The 24,416-nt window shown below is 38.5% G+C and overlaps 2 protein-coding genes and 1 long non-coding RNA gene across 15 annotated transcripts in view; 2 read left to right on the plus strand and 1 right to left on the minus strand.

Annotated features, from left to right (window-relative positions):
• Positions 1–11,154, plus strand: part of LOC117790148 (low-density lipoprotein receptor-like) — a 58,341-nt gene extending 47,187 nt beyond the window's left edge. For 2 of the 13 annotated variants that reach the window (XM_034629461.1, XM_034629462.1), the window contains 5 exons: positions 751–2,148; positions 2,223–2,421; positions 2,675–2,800; positions 8,373–8,512; positions 8,586–9,118. In XM_034629461.1, the coding sequence (XP_034485352.1) occupies positions 751–2,148; positions 2,223–2,421; positions 2,675–2,800; positions 8,373–8,512; positions 8,586–8,804 (2,082 nt within the window). In that variant the 3' untranslated portion in view covers positions 8,805–9,118. Of the gene's footprint in view, positions 1–750; positions 2,149–2,222; positions 2,422–2,674; positions 2,801–8,372; positions 8,513–8,585; positions 9,138–10,490 lie in introns of those variants that run through there. The other 11 variants (XM_034629452.1, XM_034629453.1, XM_034629450.1 and 8 more) reach the window with 10 other exon arrangements.
• Positions 11,155–22,523: 11,369 nt separating this feature from the next.
• Positions 22,524–24,171, plus strand: LOC117790787 (probable cardiolipin synthase (CMP-forming)). Its single transcript, XM_034630346.1, has 5 exons — positions 22,524–22,697; positions 22,792–23,405; positions 23,465–23,680; positions 23,744–23,879; positions 23,940–24,171. The coding sequence occupies exons 2-5, from the start codon at positions 22,863–22,865 to the stop codon at positions 24,053–24,055; spliced, it is 1,011 nt and encodes a 336-aa protein (XP_034486237.1). The 5' UTR covers positions 22,524–22,697; positions 22,792–22,862; the 3' UTR covers positions 24,056–24,171.
• LOC117790788 lies at positions 24,163–24,412 on the minus strand. Its single transcript, XR_004618001.1, has 2 exons — positions 24,370–24,412; positions 24,163–24,318 (listed from the first exon to the last, which is right to left on the minus strand). It is a non-coding gene; the product is annotated as an uncharacterized LOC117790788 (long non-coding RNA).
• Between the last annotated feature and the right edge of the window lie 4 nt (positions 24,413–24,416).

Here is a 24,416-nt window from a genome sequence, read left to right on the forward strand (position 1 = left end):
TTCTGAAACTGTTTACCAAAATGAAAAAGAAAACCGTTAAGAAAATGTGAAAAATTTTGCTAGCATCCCGAAAAGTATGCTACAAAAAAGATATGCAAGGAATGCACTATGGGAGCTTTGCATATCGTTTTTAAACAAATCCATTTTGTGTAGCTATTTATAACAGCAGCACATCAAAATTATAGAAATCTTTAATGATGCGTACCAAATATGTGAAGAGAGAACACAGTTATTATTATTTAATAAAGGAGATACAAACTGAGTTCAGTTATGCCCAATTATCAATTTTATTGAGCATTGCAGATATATGTACTCTCTAAATACTCACGTTTCCAACTCTACTTCCAATTTAAAAAACTTGAGTTCTTAATTTATTAATTGAAGAAAAAAAAAAGCAAATAAAGTGAAAAACCCCACAGTGCACAGTGCAGCGACAAGCGACAGGCTACTCTCTATACATATAGAATTTGTGTGTGTGTGTGTGTGTGTGTGTATGTGTGTTTGTGTGTGAGTGCATAGCTTACTTGCCAGCATAGTGACTGCCACTTAGCAAGACGCCAAGTTGTTGTTGTTGTTGCTGCTACTTTATGGCATATTTGAAGTAAACTTCCTCGCAAGCATCCTTTTGACAGGCGCTGCATAAATGCATTTTAAATAAAGTACGCATCGCAGACAGGCAATTTCATAGACTCTTCTATGTACTGACCTCCCTCTCACCCCCCTTTTACTCTTGCTCTTTGCTTCGTTCAGGGTTGCCAAACACCAAATAATATGACAGCCTGCACGCGACAGGAGTTTCAGTGCAAGGATCGCATCACCTGCGTACATCAGTCCTGGCTCTGCGACGGCGATCGCGACTGTCCCGACGGCGATGATGAAGATTCAACCAATTGCAGGAGCGTCACCTGCAGACCAGATCAGTTCCAGTGCGGGGATCGCAGCTGCATTGCCGGACATCTCACCTGCAATGGGGAATCGGATTGTGCGGATGGCAGCGATGAACGCGACTGCAGATTGTCGGCACAGTCCAAGAGCTGCAACTCGACCAGCCAGTTCGACTGTGGAGGTGGACAGTGCATTCCCTTGTCCAAGGTCTGTGACAAGCACAAGGACTGTCCCGATGGCGAGGATGAGCCCGCGGGCAAGTGTGAAGTGAACGAGTGCGCCTCCAAGAACGGCAACTGCATGCACCGATGCGTGGATCATCTGGTTGGCTACGTCTGCGAGTGCCATGAGGGATACAAGCTGTCCTCCGATGGCCACACCTGTGTGGACATCAATGAGTGCGAGGAGCCAGGCGTCTGCTCCCAGCTGTGCGTGAATGAGATTGGCGGATTCAAGTGCGAGTGCGAAGCGGGTTACATGCGGGATCCGCGCAATCACACCAGATGCAAGGCCACCGAAGGACACGCCTCCCTCCTGCTGGCCCGACGCCATGATATACGCAAGATCGCCCTGGACCACATGGAGATGACGTCGATTGTGAACAGCACCAAGTCGGCGACGGCCCTGGACTTTGTCTTTCGCACGGGCATGATCTTCTGGAGCGATGTGACCACACAGAGCATCTACAAGGCGCCCATCGACGAGGGCAACGACAAGACGGTGGTACTGAAGCAATCGTCGGTCACTTCGGATGGACTGGCTGTGGACTGGATCTACAACCATGTGTACTACACGGACACGCACAAGTGCACCATCGAGCTGACCAACTTTGATGGCAACATGGGTAAGGTTCTGATCGAGGATGCGCTCGACATACCACGCTCCATTGCCCTCGACCCCATCGACGGATGGATGTACTGGTCCGACTGGGGTGCCTCGCCCCGCATCGAACGCGCCGGCATGGATGGCTCCCACCGCACCACGATCATCAACTACGACATCAAGTGGCCCAATGGTATCACTTTGGATCTGGTGCTGAAGCGCATCTACTGGGTCGATGGCAAGCTGAACGTCATCTCCTCGGCCAACTACGATGGCTCCCAGCGCAGACAGATCCTCTACTCCACGGAGTATCTGCGGCATCCCTTCTCGATAAGCACCTTTGAGGATTACATCTACTGGTCCGACTGGGAGAAGCAGACAGTCTTCAAGGCCAACAAGTTCACTGGCGAAGGTGTTGAACCCATCACAGCTGTTCACATGGTGAGCCTTACAACTCACTCTCTCTCTATCATCGGAGTTAATTCTCAATATATTATTTCCTCATCTCTTCACAGCTGCAGCATCCTATGGTCGTGCACGTGTATCATCCTTATCGCCAGCCAGATGGTGTCAATCACTGTCAATCGGTCAATGGACACTGCTCTCATCTCTGTCTGCCGGCGCCGCGTATCAATGAGCGCAGTCCGCGCATCTCCTGCGCTTGTCCCACGGGTCTAAAGCTGATGGCCGATGGTCTGATGTGCGTCGAAGATCGTAAGTAGCATTCTCATGTATTGTTTTAATGGAGGGGGAATGGATACAATGCTATCAAAACTGTTGCAATTGCCGTAATATCTGACAGCATTCATGTCCTTGTTGAGGTTGCGGCAATTGATGCTGCAATTGAGTACGATTAAGAACTTAGGCGTTTGCTGTATAGTTAATTTTATTTTTATTTAATTTTATTTTTATTTTCCTCTTAATTTAATTAAATCTTTACTTTTACCCAATACAATGATACAATCAGATAATACAGAAAGTACACGCCCAGTAAAGAATAAACTAAAAACTACAACAACTATAACACCTACAAAAACTACAACAGCTTCAACATACGTGAAATTACCTGAAGATGCACCCAGTGCAGTGCCTGGTATGAAATATTTTCTATATCGATATTTTATGTAGGTGTTGGATCTTCTCTTGACTAGGTCTTGGTGTAATTTGACCAATCTGATATTGGGTTGTAAATAATTCTTAAATAATCCATGATAAGACTTAAGATTGTGAACAATAATAATCGGAGTTAGAAATTTGATAAATCGATATTTAAATATTATTTTATAAAAATTAACACAACATTTTAGACAATAACGAATATAATGATGGAAACAAACTTATAACTTAGTTTGGCATTCCCTTTTAACGCCACAGGAAATGTTTCGAAACATTAACTAATTGATTATTATTTACAACCCCAATCAGATTACTAGATTATATAAGCTCAATTCGTAATCAATGCAATTTATGTGTACTTAACTTTAATCTAAGCATATCATAACTAACTGTCAAATCGTAATGTCCATACACACATTCTCCCACACACACACAAACGCATGCAAATATGTATATAAATGGTGTTCCACCTGAGCTGCAGCTGCTCTCTTTTAATTTTGTCAGCCATTTGTCACGCCAATTTCTTACACATGCATACAACGCGTACATGTCGTCATCATCATAAATCAACATCAATGATATCGACATAATCACTCAAAATACGAGCACTCATACCCACACACACACGCACGCACACACACATTAATGTACGACAATTTTGTGGGCTTCCACGGAAAGTATAAGCATAGAGGAGGATGCAAAGAGAGTATTGTAGCTGGGGGAACACGAAAAACCACGAAAAGGATGCGCTACTGACATGTTTAATGGCAACAATGGTAGCAGCGACCATCCACCCTATAGCAGACTTAAGCGACAACCCTATGACACTTACTTGTACACCATCGAATTTCTGCTGCATGCAATTTGTGCGCAACTCTGACAGAAGCGATGACAATGCGGATACGGATGAGGATGTGGATGTGGCTGTGGATGATGAACGACTGACATCCACAGAGGCAGCTGCCGAGCACAAGAACAGACAAACAGACAAACAGACAAGCTGATATATCAGCAACAAGCGACAAGCGTTGCGACGCATCGTCGTCAACAAATCGCCATGAAATTAAATTGTACACAAAGCGACATGGCCAAGAGTATGAGAATGTAGACTAAAGGGGGCAAAGGATGCCGAGCTGTGCGGGGCAAATAGCAAATAGTTTAACCAGAAATTCATCATCCACATGAGCCGCACATTTAGCCACATCCATCAGCAGGAAAATTGGCGCTGTCAACACCTAGTGCTGCACATTATTGCCCGACAGTGTCTGCCGGAAACTTGCCACACATAAAAATATGCCAAAAATATGTTCAATGATTTGTGCGTGCCTCGCAGACAGTATAATAATTGCAATACCGTTTTATACTCTTCTCTCATTATTTTTTATAACAGAGTCAAAGCAAAGTCAAACTGCCACCTTTTTGCGTAACCTAAACAACACTTCTGAGAAGTGAATTCAGTGAGTACATTCTCATCCTCAAATAATGAGACTGTTGTCAAATAAGTTGCAGGTGAACAAATAAGGTACTTAAGTTTTCCATAGAAACTCTCTATCCAATCTCTCTGGACAGCTTTTCTCGGAAATGCCATACAAAAGAAATGTCAAACATTTTTGTTTATATAGCAATTGGGTTAATTAGTGTTATTTATTCATGCAATTATTTAACGTCAACTAAAAGCAGTCGGTGCAAGAAATTATTATTCATAGCTCAATAAAGAAATATAAAATTGAAACGCCAATAAAAATAGAATCAAATTGTTTTATAATTATTTATATTAATCAGCAATGCGCAACACATCAAAACAATTTATAAAATTTAATAGTAATACTGCATTTATGATAATAGAAGTAATTGCTAGAGTACTTACAATATAGTATAACTAGAGGGTTGAAATTTAAAATGGAGAACGTGAGTTATGGCTCAGAAATGTATGCTAGTGATTAAAATTGACTTTACATAAGAATACATATTAGTGACGAAACTTAGTTTCAAAATATTACACATTTTAATGAATTTTACACTAGTAACAAGCGAAGTAACTCTCGCATTTATGCCATTGACAAAAGTAAACATCTTTAGAATATTATTTGATTATTTTTAATCTTTTTGCCGTTTAAAATTGGTACACCTCTTGCTCAATTATACTCGTACTTTCATGTATCACAACTCTATATATTATTGTGGTTTCAAACTTAACAAGAATTTTCTTGTAAAACTAACCTTAATGATTACTTTAATAGCACTTTAATAAGTTTCATAAACTGTTAAGTTCTCCACAAAGTGTAGTTTTATTGCTTGGCCCACAAGCTGTCTTTTGACCACAGCCAGTATCTTGACCTGACTTGAGCTCACTCTTGGCAATCTTAGAGTGTTTCTATGCCTACCCAAATCAAGAACTTGGAGAGCTTATTTGTGTGCGGCCACACAAATGCGACTAATTACGTCAATTTAAAAGTAAAAGTATAAAAGGAATGAATATAAAATAAGAAACCGTTAAGCGGCTCAAGCAAATACCGTTACATTTCCACATCGACCGTCCGACAAACTGACCGAAGCAAGCAACTCGACTGCAATACAATTCTAAGAAAATGACGAACTGGCTAAGGACTCAGAGCACGATGATGAAGATATAGATAATGACAACTTGGACCAAGTGCTGAATGCGGGGAGAACTGTGGGCTGAGTGCTTGGGCAAAAGTTTGTTCCGTTTCGCGACCGATGAGAAGATGGACTGACCCGGCTTTTGGGGCGAGGACGTGGGCGAGGGCGAGAGTAAGGGAAAGGGGGTGGGACAAGTAAATAACTATAAACTAGTTAAGGACTATTTCAATTAGATGACCAAGCCGGCAACGAGAATACGCCATAACTGCAATTTCAATTAGCGGTTTGTGCTACTTTTTCTATGGCCTTGCCACGTTCTGCCTGCCTTCCTCCCTGCTTGACTCGATTGCCCCCCTTGGCACACTTCAAATTGCTTAATTAAGCGCAGGCAAAGTTTTGCAAATACGCCAGAGACAAACAGACAAAATGAGAGAGAGAGAGAGAGAAAATAGAGACAGATAGAGCTTGGACCTTCATAAACTTTGAGCCTTCGAAGTAACGATTGCGTTTTTAATAGTCAACACATAAACTAGGGGAGGGGAAAGGGATTGGGAGAGCAGCTGTTTCCGAGTTGTTTGCAAATTTTATGACTTTCTGTTGGCTGCAGTTGGTCAGCTAAGCGCCAGTTTTCCATTGTCTCGCACTTTACTGCATATTGTGTGGCATTAAATAGCAACGTTGATGGCAACATGCCGCATGCCACATGCCACATGCCACAATACCACATTGCCACAATGCCAAACACAATTTTTCTATACGAGTATGTATATCCGGCAAAAGTTTTCAACTTTGTTTATCTAATCTGGTCACAAAAAAGGTGACATCGCCGTCGGCAACGTAAAGCATTTTATGCGTTTTTATTTCATTTGCGATCCCCTCTGTCTGCGGGAATTGAACAAAATGAATGAGGACAGCGAGGAGCAGCATTTCGCGAATTTTTATGGCACATTCGTTCGAGGGGTGCTTACACCTGGTATATCTCCTGGCTCTCTTTAAAAGAAAAAAACATATAAAACACATGTGCAGGATTATAAACAGAAAAGAAGCAAAGAAAATGGGGAAACATTACGTTGTTTTGTGCCTGGGAGCAGGCAAATTGCATTTGCTATAGATTAGGGCTCCGCAATAATATATGACATTTATGGCAGTACATAAAATATAGCACACAACGAGGACAACACACGCAACCGACAAGCTACAGTGTGTTCCAAAAATGTATTTAACAATTCCGAATATTAGATGCCTTCAAACAGAAACTTTAAGATTTTAAGACAGATAAGGAGAGTAAAGAGAGAAGGGAGAAGATAGAAGAAAGAAAGCGAGACTGAGTTTAAGAAGAGACTGAAAGAGTTAATTGTAGTCTAAAATATTTAGAAAAGGAAGAAAAACACACATCACTCCAATTAATTTACCATTAAAGATAAATAATTAAATAATGAGAGAAATTTGTTTGAAAATTCAGCGATTTGCGTTTGTGGAACACTCTCATTTCGCCCACATCAATGCTGAACCTTTTCAACTGCCTCTCTGTGAACAGACTTTAAATGATAGGAAAAATGTCTGGCCCCTGCTCCTTACGTCATTAAAAAAATAAGCTTATTTTTTATCACACACACCCACACACAAATAGACTCACAAACATACACATAGCACAGCATGCAATTAATGTGCCAAATATGCGTAGAGCTTTTCAACGGCTTTTCTTTTACCACTTGACTGTCTGTTAATGCCGCAAATAAATTGCCAAAAAAAAACTTCAGTTCACTTCCCCCCCCAATGAACCCCTCACTTTGTCTGTTTGCCACTGACAATCGATGCTGTACAGCTGTTGCCACTGCCAACTTTTAATGATAATTCCGGTTGCTGCCGTTGCCATATGCGGCACATTCTTCTGTTGATCCGTCCAGTTCATGGAAATTTCGACAAGTCGTAGACCAAAAATTAATATTTACAACAACAACAAATAAGAATAATAAGCAGATGAAGAAGTTGATAAAGGAGAAGAAGTAGAAGTACAAGTATAAAAGCAAAAACAATAAGTAGAACAAGAGGCGACAGTTCGTGCAATGCTGTTAAATGCGGCACATCCTTTGCCAGACGAACGCGTCCTGTGCTTAACTTTTGAACAAATTCTAAACGGAAAATATGAAAACGAATTATGTTGACAGCGGAAAAATCCTACAACTTCCTGCCGCGCAGACAACGTCACCAAGAAAAAAAATAAAACCAAAAAGCGTGACACAAAAAGTTGACAGCGTAAAGGCAGCCCAGGCACATGGGACACAAACAAGGGCGGGGCCAGGAGCAGGAACAGGAATTGGAGACGGAAACATTCGCCACGGGAAGTCGTCGAATTTTTATAGTTCTAAAAATAATGAAATATTTTAATTATGTTTCAGACTGGCCATAAGACAAAAAAGTGCAAGCAGTCCCCCCCATAAATTCTAATGAATTTTTGATTAGAATTACATTTATTGTTTTACGCGTATTATTCAATTATGAATATGTTGATTTCTCTTCGCCTCAAAAAATACACTTTTAGCTTAGTAAAAACTTTCGTTAGCATATTTGCCATAAACTGCACAACGGAGTAGGCCAAAGGGTTGATTTTAAGTGCTTTTAGCCCACATAGAACTTCAAGGAATACATTATATTATTATATTATTATAAATAAATGGAAATAATTAAATAATTTGATATACATCCGCTTTAAACTTCTATGCCCACGCCACTGATACATCTACTTGTTCAATTCTTTGGACATGTCTTTCAGCAATTTTCGACTTAAACTATCGGTAATGGTCTTTAATAAAATATATATGTATCTTTCTATCGCTTTATCAAACCTATAAAACTATAATTTCATACTGGGTTTTTGTTTCCTGTAAGCATTTTCTGTACAACTCTCTAAAAGTATTTTATTATTACTTGTATTTTTTCTGGCGCAGCAGACAAAGGATCCGCGGCAAATGCAACACACAAAGATGACAGTAGCTCGGAACCAGCAAAAACACAAGAGCAGAAATCGGGACTGATAACAGTAGTTGTCATCGTTGTACCCATTGTTGCAATATTAGTTCTTGCAGGTGTAAGTACAGAAAATATTTGTGGGTTTGTGAACTAGGCAATTAAATAGCCAATTTCTCACTTTGTGTTTGCAGGCATGCTATGTGTTCATTAAGAGATACCCGAAGCGGGGAAATTCAATGAATTTTGTGAATCCCACGTACAATAAGACTACGGAGGATACGTTCAGCTTGGAGAAGAACGCGCCCATCAATGCAAACAGTAAATATGCACCGGCATTGGATGAGGAGGTAAGCGGGTCAATGGTGACATCAGCGGCAAATCCAAACGATTTTAGCTATGTGAGATTTTAAGGTGCAATCTAAGCTTAAACTAGATCTAATAATTACATGTTGTATATAGACGGATATTTATGTAGTCAGTTTTTAGATATTAAGCTATCTCAGTTGGTGTAGGGCTAAGTGCATCCTATATGTAAGTTGAGTCCAAGATGGGAGAGTTATGTCCCCATGCTGAACTATGTATCTATATCCGAGTGTCTATTCTCACGTTTAACAAAACCCACGACAAAGTTTATCATATTTCGAAATATATACTATTTTTAAGTATTATTATCAGATAATAGAACAACGATCTTATAAATGTTTTACCAATAGCAGATATTTATATGTATGTGTGCTTACGTATTTACCGAGCCAAGAGCCAAGAGGTTTAATTTTAAAATCCTCAACAAGTTGTGACATTTTTTATATACGAGTAAAAAAATATATACATATGTTTAGTTCACTTGGTTAAAATATTTTGAGTTCGGTGATATATTTTATATCAGTGAAGAAGGTGGTATGAATTAATGTATAATGAGAAATACCAGTGATGAAAGAGAATTTCTGTGAATGAAAAATCATTTGTCAAATATTCTTAAAATATTGTTTTAATATCTAAAGCTATTATTATCTCTCAGCGAGGGTATTTAAAACTTTGGCAAGCCGAAGATACAGTTAGCCGTTCTTGCATTTTCGTTTAGCAAGCATTACAAATCTTGAACATAATCAAATACACAATGATAACATATATTAAGTTAAGATTACTATGTTAATGTTGGTGTATACATACATGATTAAGCAGAATTTTATCGAAATTTGTTTATCAACTTCCACGCTGCGAGCGATCAAAATGAAAGCGTGACTTGAATCCCTTAGCAAATAGAAGGTAAGTTGTGGTCACGCATAATAAATTATTTCATTAAAAACTGTCATTATTATTACATGAAGCATATAATTTAAATGCGATTTTATTGTTTTATGTTTAATTTATTACCAAAATATACACGTAAATCGACCTAAAGCCACCAGTGTGCTATCACTCTATTGTGAACTTTGTTGAAAACTCTTTTGACATGGGACATGGGTGCCCTCAGTGCCACGCTTTGCTAATTGCAGTGCCGATTTAATGCAATGCAATCAAAATGCGAATATCATTTAACCAATTAAACAAAAAGGCCAATTAAAAAGCGTCAATGGAGCGTCAGAAATTCCCCCCTTTTTTGTGTCCAACAGCAGCTGCCAACCAACATTTTGATATAATTTACTAAAATATTTAAAATAAATTGATTTTTCCATTTTGCAATGGCTGCTGCTATTTTTAATTAGAGTGCTTAATTTTCCACTGCACCAAAAAGCAGAAGAACAACAAAAACCAAATAATTATATCAATTTAAGCAAAATATCATTAAGCCAGATTTTCAATGCGGCTGACTGACACAGAAATGTACATACACACTACCAGAACACAAACTAATGGAATATATAAAAATGACAGAAGTTTCTTCATTGTTTATATTAAAAGATTTAATGTTTGTATTTATAATTGTAAATACAAAATACGTTGTAATCAATTGTATTACATTTTATGTTACTTTTCGATTTATTAGATTACTTTAAGTATAATTTAATTGAAGATTTATTTAAAATTTTACTTTACATAAAGCTTTAAGCTACTTTTCTGAGTTTTTAACATTTGTTTTTTTTTTCTTTTTACAGGAACCGTTGCGTGTTGAGGGCACAGAGTGTGTGTAAAATTAAAGCAGAAGTAAGCCATATAATGAGACATATCCAAACATACTGCGGTTTATCAGCAGCAGCTAAGACACCAACAACAAGAAAACTCCTATTATCAAGTCCTTTAAGTTAAGGCACCTCACTCAAAGAAACAAAGAGTAAAACTTTTGTTTAGCAAGTAGAAAGAAGCATGCCAAAAAAAAAAGACAGCAACAACAACAACGACCATAATAACAAATTTAACAACATGGAATCCACAACAGAAAGTAAATTCAATCACAACAACTAAATGAACTACAAGTTAAACCACAACAATTAAATATTGTGCTATCATGGGGAAAGAAAATACTCAACAAATTTAATTTGTTGCCTAGTTTAACATTTTATTTAAATTTAACATAAAACACGCCCACATTCACATACGCCCACAAACTAATACGCAACTTTTGCGGCTGGGGGAAACCTTTTGAGATCAACATGTAGCGTCAAAATACACCCACACACAAGCACACACACATTTGTATGTACACTCACAACCACACACGCATTCTCATACTCACACACACACACACATACACACGCAGGGAGCGAGCCACAAAGACACTTTCATATTCGAAATTCAACCTTTCGCTTTAAGTAAATGAAATAAATTTGTAAAAAGTTGAAAATGTGCTAAATAATTTGTTGAAATTTAATCAAGAATTCAGACAAAAAAAAACACAGTAAAAAGATACAGAATTGGAATTCTAGTATATATTTATTACATATTAATATATGTAAAAATAATTTTAAATATTATTACAAGCTATAGTAATTTAGATATCTTTTGTTATTAACTAAAAAGATAGAAGTTAAAATTAAAGTAAGAATAAAAAAATGTATTTAGCAGAAATATTTAGATCAAATTTAGAGAATATTAAATGTAAATTTTACATGTACATACATTTTTGGAGAAAAAAGAAACATTGAAAAAACACAAAAGTTCGAATAAATTCAACAATGAAAAAATAACATTACTTAAACATTTATTTTAAAATAATTTTTACAGTTTTTCGCTCGTTCTCTTTGGGTATTCAGAACAATATGCTGTGATCAGTTAAATAGAAAACATTAAATTATATGTTTAATTTGCAACTAATTTTTAATTATTTTAAATCTTTGAAATATTTCTCATTTATTTAGTTTTTATCGTTTATCATATTTAAAAATTTGTCTTTTAATTTATTTAAATAATAATACAGAAATTATAAAAACATTTGAGGAAATTAGAAATGTGCTAAAATTATTTAACAATTTTTGCATTTGTGTAAAAGCTTTTTAAATAATTAGCTAACAGAGAAATGGTACATGTCAACAACTAATTAATTAATATTATTATTAATATTAATGCAAATATTGTAAAGTAAAGTTTATTCGATAATAAAATGAATTAAAAAAATACAATATATTTACTCAATCGATCCAAAGTGAGGTCCTTAATAATAAAAAGCAATAGGTGACGTTTGTAAGTACAAATTCAGCAAGAAAGGAATTTAACTAAAATAGCTATGAACTTGTGAAGCTGGCCCAGACTCGGATAGAAATGTAGACAATTAAAGATATATTCTATTGTATGTTTCATAAAATACAATAATACATAGAAAAGATTATGAAATAAAATCAGCCATTGGCTATTGAATTAGCCTTGGGATATTTAAAGGCGGAGTCATTCTCAGTGATTTGCCACTGAGTTTCAATAAAGACACCAGCAACAGTCAGCCATGTTAATCCGGCCTCGCAATTGAGTCCACAACTTAATAGCCTCAACAGCAACACAAAGATCAACACGAACAGCACTCTTGGCATCGGCCAACACAGGGACATGAATTATTAAACGCCATTGGACAACTGCGCCAATTATTTCACATGAGGGCACATCCATTCGTAAAGAAGACAACGTTGAACTGAGCACAGGGAGGAGGATAGCAGCTATCAATAATCATGGCAAAGTTCGCACATTGGAGGTCGAAATTAACAGATTGCATAGTAGAAAAGCGGGAGTTGGAAATGGAAATGGAGCTGAAACAGAAACTGAACCCGCACTCACTAATGGCCATAACACACAAAGCAATTTTGGAATGGACCAAACACACAGGCACACACACACACATACAGATTGCTATTTTTAATTTTACCCGTGTGGCCTCGGAGCAACCAATCGGAAGCCAATTCGCTGGCCATTGAATACTGGCCATATTTGACCTCACGCATGTATGGCAATCAGTGTGTGGCTCTGTGTGTGTGTGTGCGGGAAAGTTTGGTTAATTTATGGACGCAAATTATCAGGGAGCCTTTTGGCAAAGTCAAACGCAGCGATTTTTGTGCCCAAATGGCGAATAAATGCCATTTTTTTATGCCTTTCGGTGTCTTTATTGTTATAATTTATGTGCCGCGCCTGAAAGCAGGCAACATAATTTTTGTTTATTATTTGCCAGACGACAGTCGACTGTCATCGACAAGTTAAGCATAAGCCGCTTAGCTCGTTAAGCGGTTCCAATTATATCGATTTCGTCACATACTCCGACTGTGATAATTTCATATAGGCTGCTTAACAGTTTAAATTAAGTACGGAAGGATGCGAGGCGAGTGTGGCATGCAACCACTGCTGAATTGCAGTGATATACAAGGCACACGTGTGCACTGTGGCTCGACTCATCTGACTAAATCTGCAATTCAGCCGGAACAACATACATTTTGGTCGTTTTCCTGCCGCTGGCCAGGCACAACAACAAGCCAAGTTGAGTACCCCCACTCCGCCCACTTGCCAATGAGGCAAAACATCTGCCATTTCTGTGACTGTGGCAAGGAATGTGGCAATAGCTATGTGTGGTTGAGCTCTGCGCACCACACTTGCAACTCTGTGTGACTTATGAGGCAAGCAACATGACCGGGGCCCGTGGCATTTGGAATGCACACAGTTTAGTGATGGGCACTCAGCGATAACAAGTTAACTGACAGTTGAAAACTGGAAAGGCTGCAATTCATAACATTTATCATGGCCTCAAAGATTGACCAAGCAGTGAAGATACATTTGTTAAACAGGTTATGGATCAGTCGAGTTCAAAAGCACACTATAAAGCACAATTTTGACCACTTTTATAGATAGAGCTATACTATAGATATCAAAAATTTGGTCGCTAAACATAATGACTAATTACTACTTTTTGCATTTAACAGAATATTCGGTATTACAAAAAAAATTCATACAAGCCATTTAAGCTAAAGTTATCGAAGCAAACTGAATCTCTATAAGAACATTTAAATAGGTTACACACAAATCTAATCGATTTAAATTATATACTGAATTAATCTTCGAAAGTCATAGCGCTACTCAATGCTCTCAACGTCTGTAATCGGCTTACTTTAATCTGTATCATAACAACATGAAATTTGCAATGTTATCGCAGCTCCGTCTGACTGTACTCGATAGCAGCAAGGCTGCCATTTTAGTCGATTAGATGAACTAACTGAACACATCCTAATTAGTGAATAACCAGGCGCATTTGGGTCCCTGTTCGAAGTAGCCAGTTTCACTGGTCACCAATCTATCGACATCTTCTACATGGCCCATGTTTGTGGGTCCTTTCAATGCAACGAGTCCTCGTATTGTATGCGGTTTGTTGTTTTTGTCGCTGTTGAGCCTGAAGCTAGTTGCATGGCCCTTGCACACAAGGTTGTGCAAGTTCATACGCCAAATATGCTGAGGCCACATGATGGCTAGCCTGGGTGTATGGGTATGTGAGTGTGTGGGTGTGTGGGTGCGCGAATGAGTGGATTAGTGTGTGTGTGTGTGTGTGAAAGGGTGACTTGATCGAAGGGTGGCTGGACAGCCCTGCTGCGTCTTACACGTAGCCACGTTGTTGGCTTGTCGGTCGAGTTGTTTGCACCACATTCTGAATAATGGATACGTTTCGTGCCACATTGAATGCCCAGCAGTGAGTGACATTACACGAGTTTTGGCCACCATGCGGCACATGCTTGCAAATGTTTTTGGAATTGTTAATGTAATTACGCCTGAAAGCCACCGCCACCCAGGGTCTGGGCCAATACCAACACCATAAGGTATAACCAACCAGGTTAATCAAGTCAGGTCAAGTGAAGTCAAGATGATTAGTGTGGGAGTGGGAGTTTAAAATCAAATTCGTTGGCAATTTGCTTAATTGCTGATTTGGACGTATATATGACAAAGACACATAACATCAGCAAGGATCTTTTCTAATCAAGTGACGAGTTTTTCTTTATTTTCACACACTGTATAAAATAACTTTGCAGACAACAGTAAAGAGTGCAGAAAACTGGCAACTAAATCGAGGCTTCGTTCCAGGGGCAAGCAGAAAGCACTTTGTGCGTTTTGTGTGTGACATGAAAAAATGGCTACAAAATGGCGGCAGCTGACTTAACACACACACAGCGTATTGGCCTTGATGCAAACCGTCGTCTGTCGCGCTTTCTCTTGTTCTCTTCGTCTCCCGTGCTATCCCTTTCTTTCTCTCCCACTACTTGTGTGCTCTGCATGTGACTTTTCAATTCTACTTTTATATGTTGTTCTTAAAGTTGGCAATATCATACACTCTAGCTGTTGCTAGCATACATGTTTTATTAGTTTAAAGTATTATAAACTCTAAGGTGTCATTTAATCATCTTTACATTTGCGCTATGAAGTTAATATAAAAATAAAAAAAAAAATTTAAAAACCCTCCTGATAAATATGTATTTCAAGTTTTGATAAAAGAGCATCAGTCTTTCGTTGTGCTTTCATTTTCATTCACCCCATTTTCATTTACCCTGAGCTGGCCCAAACTTAACCTCACAACCATACATATTCACACACACACACACACACACATGTATATGTACTATAATATCGTTGCGTTTTTCGACTTGTTTGCAAATTTTCAACTTGAAACGCCAACGTCAGACTGAAAGCCAAGCGCAGCGGTCGCAATTTTCTTTATTTCTTTTCTTCCAGTTATAAAAGTAAAAGTTTGCTGCGTTTGGCAGCAGCTTGCAGTTGTCACTGTGTGTGTGTGTGTGTGTGTGTGTGTGTATGTGTGTTAGCATACTAACATGTATGCGTGACACACTACAAGCAACAACAACAAGATCTACAAGGAGAGCAACAAGAGCAAATGCTTGTAAGCTGTTATGTTGCTTTTGCCATTTGCAGCCACTTCATAAAATAATGTTGCATACTTTAAGGGGTCGCAATTGCACTAAAAACTAATTAAATGCTAAACGCACAAACTTATGTGCAAATATACTTAAATAATTCGCATATACGCACAAATAATCAGCACGTACGTTTCTAGTGAAATTAATTACATTTAATCAACTGCCAGCGGTCAATGTCAACATTAATTTGCTCAAGTTATTGAACCAAATCTGCTACAAGTGAAACTACAGAAGGCTCAACAATAATACACACCATATATGACCAAGTGTAAGTGTGCATAAATGTGTGCTTGGCATCTGTGCAAACAGTGAGACAGTCAACTAAAATCTCTCTCTCTCTCTCTCTCTCTCTCTCTCTCTCTCTCTCTCTCTCTCTCTCTCTCTCTCTCTCTCTGTCTCTCTCTCTCTCTCTCTTTCCTGCGTGTGACAGGCGGAACAGCAGGTGAATTGCCGGACAGCACGTTTAATACCAAAATTGACATTAAATTGCTTGTGACCTGCACCCAACAGCGCGCTGCTCCAGCTGCTGGTTCTGTTATCGACTTTTACGACAATTCCAATAAAGAAACAGCTCAGACGATATACCCACAGTCTGCTACTGACATTGTGCAGCCCGCGAAGTGGTGCCAGGAGGTGGGAGAAACGTGTCCTCAAAATGATAAAACGACTTTTGGGCAAATTATTAAAAGATTTCTATTGCAGCCAGTTGTGCGTGGGCGTCATGAAAATAGTGTGACCACAAGCAAAATCAACTAAAATATTCAAGACATTAGGTATGCAATCAGACTCAATAAGAATTAAATATTATTTATTTTAGTGTTTCGCTTTTTATTTAAATTTTCTCACAGAATAGCTTGTCTTGACAACTCTGGTCACACTGCCCATGTGGAATAGACTGTCAGGTGGCCAAAGTGTGTTACGCACTTTGTTATTACTTTTTGTGACATGCACAACAATTGTCAACAATTGGATGAGACTCTGACTCAACAGCCATTAATTTTCACATTTTGTCCTGCACTTGGCCAAAATGAAGTTGTTGATATTGTCAGACACTCTGGCACGTGGAGCCCCATACCTGTCCGAATACATCGAATACGACTAAATATACATATTGGCATGTCATCCAGAGTGGCGAGTTGGCCGAAATCGAAATTGAAGATGGCATGAGTAAGCTGTTCTATCTTGAGTGTGGTTAGTTGAGAGCAGCATGAGTTCAGATGACTTTAGTATTGCGTATATAGTAGGTTAAGCTCTCGGTTCACTAACGTGACGCAAATGTGTTACGTAATTGTCATAACAGCAACACTCAACGCATAAGCAATAATGCTTGAGGGAAAGAGAATGATTCCCTGGATAAATGTTGCCAGAGACTAACCAAAAACCAAAGCAACACTCACAAAATGGGAAAAGATTGGGTCGTTGGAGCTGAAAATGTTACCAAGAAACAAAAAATAAAAACCAAAAGCTAATTTAAAATGACCTTCCCAGTCTGCACAATGGACATGCCGCATTACATGTGCGGTTGTGTGAGTGTGTGGCACTGTTTGCTGCCCACACATACTTAACTTCATTTGTTAACGCGAGGTTGCATACAAAAGTTCTGGCAAAACTTTCTAATATTAACATGTTTTTCTAAAAAATAGAAAATATTACGAAAAAAAAATGTTTTTAAATATTTGGTTTATAAAATGTAAATTTAGACTCAATATATATACCCCTTTATATGAGAAAAAAAAAATAATAATAATAAAATTGGTCTATTTTTTTTTAAATATGTATTTATGTACGTATTTACTTGTGGTGTTATTTATGGAATTTTGTGGCTACTTAAGAGTACGAATTTTATGAGTATAGATTAATATTTTAAAATCTAAATGTATTTATTTAAGTTTATAAGATTATGACTTAATCGGCCAACTATTCAATCGACCCGTTTGCTTTACTGGCGCGCATTTTCATAGCCTAGTTTTGGGCAAAATTTTTGCACTGCAGTTGCTTTCATTCATAGTTTAGTCGGCCAGCAGCCCAGCCAAGCGCCTTGATCTTAGCTTTAAGTCCCATTCGGCTGACCGTCTGTACGTCTGGATGGTGGTTGGAGGGGGTTTTGTCATTCGGGGCATGCGACTAGCCAAATGGCAGAGACGGTCTACATTTAATGTTTTTGCAGCCATTCCATTGCCATAATTTTTCCTTTTTCGCCATGCTTTCGCTTTGCTTTAGCTTGGCTTGTTGTGCTATGCTTTGCTCTGCTTTGCTTTGCTTTGCTGGCTTTACTTATATTCTTTTTGCTATTTTAGTTTTCTAACCAACAAAACAAATTGAATCACGTTCGCCTGGGAGAGAAACGTGAGTATTTTATTTTTCCCGTTAAACATTTTCATTTTTCTTGCTAGGCAGCCAAAAAAAAAAAGAAGTTAAGTCGAAAAAAAAAACACATTTCAGTTCGCAATGCAAGTTGTTTTGTCTGATAATGATGCCGTGGGGCCATCTCAGTTGTTGTTTGTTGTATTTGTTGCTGTTGCCACTGCTCCCAGTGGTTGTTGAGTGTTGGCTAGTGGACCATGGCCAACACAATCATTTGGCCCATATATTGTAGCTGCCGCTCTTCATTGTGTGCGTGAGTGTGTGTGTATTTTGTTTATTAAAAAGAGATTGGCGTGCGCAAAAAGATTTTGTCATGACCAAAGAGATCCTGTGGGCGCCCAAGCGGCCTAGCCAAACAATTCATCATCATTCCAGCCTGATGATTTTATTTTGATTTCGGAAGCAAACGTTTGGGGATTACCAGTCTAATGATTTTATTATAGTTCCCATACGCTTTCGGCTTTCGTTTTTGATTGATGGTTACCGCCACCTCAACCCTCAAAATCATTGTCTATCATTTCACTTTCATTCATTGTCTACTCAAGTGACTCGCTATTCAAGTGGGCCTTCATTATATTAAAAGCACATTATTACATCGTTCAATTCGAATATGTATATGGAAATTCTTAAAAATTGAAATAATCTCCACTTCTGTGGAGAAGTTGCTTTAAAAATGTCCATAGACCAAAGTTAAAACGTCAAACAGACAACCAAACAATGCGAGACTAAAAATCAGAGCAAAACGCAACAAAGTTTTGTGTGCGGACACTTTTGTTATTGTCTCGGGTTCGTATAAAAAGTAAGCTGCTTTGGAGAATTCTGTATGAGCTACTTTTGCATTACTCTGGTATACAATGTAAAGAAATTAAAAATATCTACTCGAACTCCATTTCACAAAATTAATTTGAGAAGTAAATTCAAGAACAAAGAAAAATATTTTAAATTGGTTTGTTTTGATGAAAAACACAAAACTGCCTGAGCAGTAACTACTTAATTTACACCATTGAAAAACCTCACAAAAGTTAAGAAATATAAGGCTTAAAAAACAAAGTTTTGAGATGATATTTTTAACGATAAAAGTATACAAAAGTCACTTTTCAATAATTGTTGTTGTGAAAAAATATTGAGAAAAAAAACCGGAAGAAATCGTATTGGTTTAAGGAATGAGAACAAAAGACAGATTTCAAAGATAAATTTAGTTCTATTTATTTTACGTGCTCTACAAGCAACCTTAAAGTGTTAGACGACAGTTGCGAAAAGAAATGGAATTAACACCCCTAATTATAATTACAAGAGCATTATATTTTTCAGCTTATTCGTATTCATTGTCCACTTCGGAGTTTTAATGTGCCCGCTAAACGTGACCGTAGGGTATCCAATACATAAACTAAACCATGGCCCGCAGCTTGGTGTCGCTTTGACAGCCAGCCGGGCTCGACCCCTCGCCCCCTCGGCATATTGCCACCTCGACCACTTCTAGCTCAACTCCCCTCACACGCTGTGCCCGCACATAGTCGTAATTACGCGCAACTTTCGACAAGTGTCGCCTGAAAATCGCCAGTCCTTCGTGTCCCTGGAGCGGCTGGAAAGTTTTGCAATGGCGCCTTTTGATGTTTCCACTGCCATGGAGGCAGCTTTAGGGGCGACTGAAGCGCACATGGCGACCAAGGCAGCTGCGGTTTAATCTTCTTTTAAATTGTCCCCCGGTCCACAAGGCAGCCTCAAAGCAGTACAACAGCATGGGCTAAAAGTTTGCCGCCACTTGCGCTTGATAACTTAGAACAAAAGTGAACAGAAGTAAAGCCATACCAAGAGGAGCAGGAAGAGCACGAGGAGCAGAGGGATCACAGCTTGAAATAGTTGAGAATTCTTTGTACAAAAGTCATTGTTACACTTGCGGCGCTACTGTTATTTTTCACTCTAATTAGCCGTCATTGGTTTGTGATTTGTGGACATGGGCTGACAACGGTTGAACAGATGGCACACCTGCTGAAATATTTTGCTTTGCTGGAAAAGTTTTACCAAATGCCACAAAATTGAAGTAGTAATTTTCTTCAGATTTTGATTTACTTCAGGGCAAAAAGACAATGGTCAGCCACATAAATCTTGAACCAATAGTTGTTGGTCTGTGCTTATGTGGCAGTAACTTGACCAATTTCCAGTTAACTTTTACTGGAGTCATTTGACCCAGAAGTCAGAAAAGGCCGCAAATAATTTACAGCAAATGAGTTTGGCACAAATTTATGCAGACCACATTAACCATTCAGCAGAGGCAAAGACCAAGTAATGTATTTAATTTAATTAAATACAACACAGCTATCCCTCGGTTATGGCTTTTATAGTCGGTCTTTAAAACGTTCGTAAATCATTTAAGTTCCAGCCCCCCAATAAGCGGCCAGCAGCTAATGGCCATTGGTTCCTGATGCTCCTCATTCTCATGCTCCAACTCCAACTCCAGCTTCTGCTCATTGTCCAAGCCGATCACGCCTGCCATTTGTGCGGCCACATTAAAATAGGCTAAAATGTGCAGCAGTTTCTGTCTTTATGGCCACTTAATGTAAAACAGTTAATTAGCAACACACCCACTCACACATACGCATGCAGAGTGATAGAGAAAGCAAGAGGCTGGTAATGTCCGCTGGCCATGCAAAATGGCTGCCATTTTACTGCCACTGACATTTTTGACATCTTAGCCGGCAGGTGAAGCAAGTCTTCCGCAAAAGCGAAAAAGTGCTTTTGGTTAATCAAGCGCAATGAGGCATGTGCAAAATAAATTAAAATATGTATATGTATATGTACAAAGTAAGTCAATAAAAATTCAAATATGTGAAAGCAAAGTCGTAGCTTAAATACACTTACATATTTGCACAAAAAGTATTATAATTAAAAATGCGTAGCAAGTATTAGTAACTTCGAACACGAGCAAATTTTCAAGCTAAAATATTATTAAGTATATTCTATGTAAAAGTTTGACATTGCATGGTCTGCAAAAATTCTGTTAAACAAAAAATACTTCTTAAGATCATAATAAATAAATAATTTTGATAAATTCTACTTCAAATTGTAATTTACTTAGTTAACTAAGACCTTAACTAGATACTGCAATTATATAGTTTTTTGGTTGGATTTTATATCTCAGAAATCAGGACAGTCCGGTAATTCACACACTGCCCGGTTTTTTAATGGGCATACAAACACACATGCATACATTGTCGTAAATAAATAAATATTATATCCGTCAGTACGATACAAACTGAATGTAATAGTGTTTACACCTGAGCCACACGTTCTCTTTTTTTATACTGGAACTATCACTTCTGATAAAAATTGTGCTGATTGCATGGAGCCACTTATTACCAGTGGCAGGAATCACAGGACGTCAAAAATTAACTTGCTTTTGTCCATACAAAATGATGGCTGACATGCCATGACATTGTAATTGTTGTCGTTGCCTCTGCTGCTGCTTTTTTTGCTACTGCACTTTATTTTTAATGCTGATGGAAAAGCAGATGCAAAAAAGATAGGGAAAGGAGAAAAAAAGAGAGAGTGGTGGAAGGACAGCGTGGCACGCTCAAGGCGGACAATTTCTTTGGCATGTTACTCTTGTCGCCTTGTACTTGTCGTAATTATGAACTTAACAGGCATCCCGGGCATGCCACCAGCGGAAGTAGCACCGCCAGCGCCAGCGGACTAACGGCATCGCCATATTGTGTTAATATTTAATGGACGTCATCCAGCGACGCGCTCTGATTTTTAATTGAGCAAATTTCCACTGCGCATATATATACTATATACTTTTACATTTTTTCGTTACTGTTTGTTGTAATGTATTACACTTAACAAAGTTTTATTAACATGTGTATGAATATATTGTTTATTTGCGCAAAATGGATTTGAATGCCAGATTAAAATAAACACTTGAATGTATTTAATTAAATAAGCAGATGCCCAGCAACATCCATTCTTTATACTACTTTCCTTTAATTTATTAGCTGAGACTGTGTTGATAAGGATGTGGCCATGACCATAGTCGTTTGCCAGCTGGCAAAGTTTATTAATATAATAAACGTTTACCGCCATTCATTTGCATATCCAAGGCGGAATTCTGCGGCTTCTTTTGGCAAGTGAGCGCATAATTAAATTTAATCCAATTTAATGACTGGCAAGTACAGACAGCTTGCGTCCAGCCGCGTTGTCCTTTGCGGCTGACTGCTAATTAATGAAGAATACTTTAAATATGTATGTCAGGCGACCATACTTTGCCTGACTTTATTTACTGCTTTATTATTAAAAGCAAGTGACTTTATAAAATGAAGCATGACACTTTACAAGGCCAAAACATTGACATAATTACCTTATTTCAAACCTTAAAAGTGCGCGCAATTTCCAGACAACTTTTGAGGTACGTTGTTGCCACTGAATCATGCAAAAACTATCTGGCAGCATTTATTGAAAAAGGTGGCAGCGTCTCGCGACTAACTTGTGTAATAAATAGAACATTCGACATTTAAATTATTGTTAAAATTAGAATACATGTAATTAAAGACTAGACGGAGTACACACAGTCTGTGTTTGTACTGTCCAATCACTAAAAAAGCTAGCTGACAACAAATGGTATGATAACAATGACGATATGTCCAGGGGTGTCAATACCACCTTAATCAAGGCCACAAATCGACAAAAATAAATTCAATTTGTTTATTGGCAGTGCGTAAACAAACATTGCAATTACATCAAGTTTGCTGAATTCTGATACGAGTGCTTGTGCCTTTCATCGAAATGCTGCCCGCCATCGTTTTCCGCCAAATGCATCGCCCACTGAGTGCGGGTGGACTGCACCATGGAGCCGCAACAACGCTGAAGCACGTGCTGGGCGTAGGTGGGAGCAGTTTTGTTAACTGTCTAAATCGATATGCCGCCGCTACCGGTTTCATTCGTATCTCCTTCTTGGACATCAACCAACATCGTAATTGGGATGTGGCACGACTGCGGTTGTATGCAGATGCTAAGAAGCAATCATTGCATTTGCGTACTTTGCAGGGTCGCGATCTCTTGCAAAACGTTATAGACAAGCAACGCGCCGATTTTATAGAACGTAAAAACTTTCTGGTTGATGACATTCGTGAGGCGAGACATAAGGTGCAGGAACGGGTACGCGAGAAGATCGTTGAGATCCGTGAGGAGCGTGAGAACATAATGACAATACCGAATATGTTGACCATTAGCCGAGCCATACTCTCGCCATATATCGGATACGTTATTGTGCAGGGCGAGTTTACTCTAGGCATGAGCTTGCTTGTCGTCGCGGGCATTACAGATCTGGTGAGTAATTGCTTTCTTATACTAATAATTACCACTCTACAAAGATTTGCTCATTTCAGTTAGATGGCCAGATTGCCCGTCGTTGGCCATCACAGGCCAGTAAGGCTGGTTCCTTTCTCGATCCCATGGCTGACAAGCTGCTGATGGGCTCGTTAGTTATATCATTATGCTATAGTGAACTTCTTCCTATGTGGCTAACTGGAATTGTTGTTTTCCGTGATGTCTTCTTAATTGGCGCTGGTTTTGTCATACGCTACATTAGTCTTCCACCGCCGGTCAGTAGTCATTTCTATGCGATAACAAAACTATTTATATTCTAATGTTTGGGTTTTCTGCAGAAAACGTTTTCGCGTTACTTTGATGCCACCCATGTTACTGCCCAATTGGAACCAACGCTCATTAGCAAAGTCAACACAGGCGTGCAGCTTGCCACAATTGGCATCAGTCTAGGCGCACCCATATGGAGCTATATTGGTAGATATGCCAAACTAATTATACACGATACAAATGTCATTTATTCATTCTTATTCACAGATCACCCGGCTCTTCATGGACTTTGGTACCTAACGGGCGTTACAACCGTTGCCGCTGCGCTCAGCTATGTTATCAATAGACGCGATACTTTTAAAATTATACAAAAGAAAACGTAGAACTGAAAACCTCTTGCTATTACAAGGAACGAAAGTAATAGAACACCAATTGCAATGATTAGTATGTAAAGTCTTTTTGTAAACATTTGCTTAAATTAAAATCTATATTTGTTAAATAAAACTGTTTTTATTTATTTTCTGAGCTGTTGCTCAACTGTTGTGAATAGCGAACGCTCATCGCGCATCTTTCATGCCCATTCTAGTTCGCAGTTAACAATGAGTATAAGTTCGTTTAAGTATACCACATCGAAGTAGTTTTGAAGCTCAATAAAATTTCTATATTTCCATCTTGAAATAACTTCATTAATATTGACTGATTTTGTATCCAACGGAAAAAAAAACCGCAGCGGCGTCTAAGGCC

This window comes from Drosophila innubila, assembly GCF_004354385.1.
Source record: "Drosophila innubila isolate TH190305 chromosome 3R unlocalized genomic scaffold, UK_Dinn_1.0 2_E_3R, whole genome shotgun sequence".
Classification (NCBI taxonomy): domain Eukaryota; kingdom Metazoa; phylum Arthropoda; class Insecta; order Diptera; family Drosophilidae; genus Drosophila; species Drosophila innubila.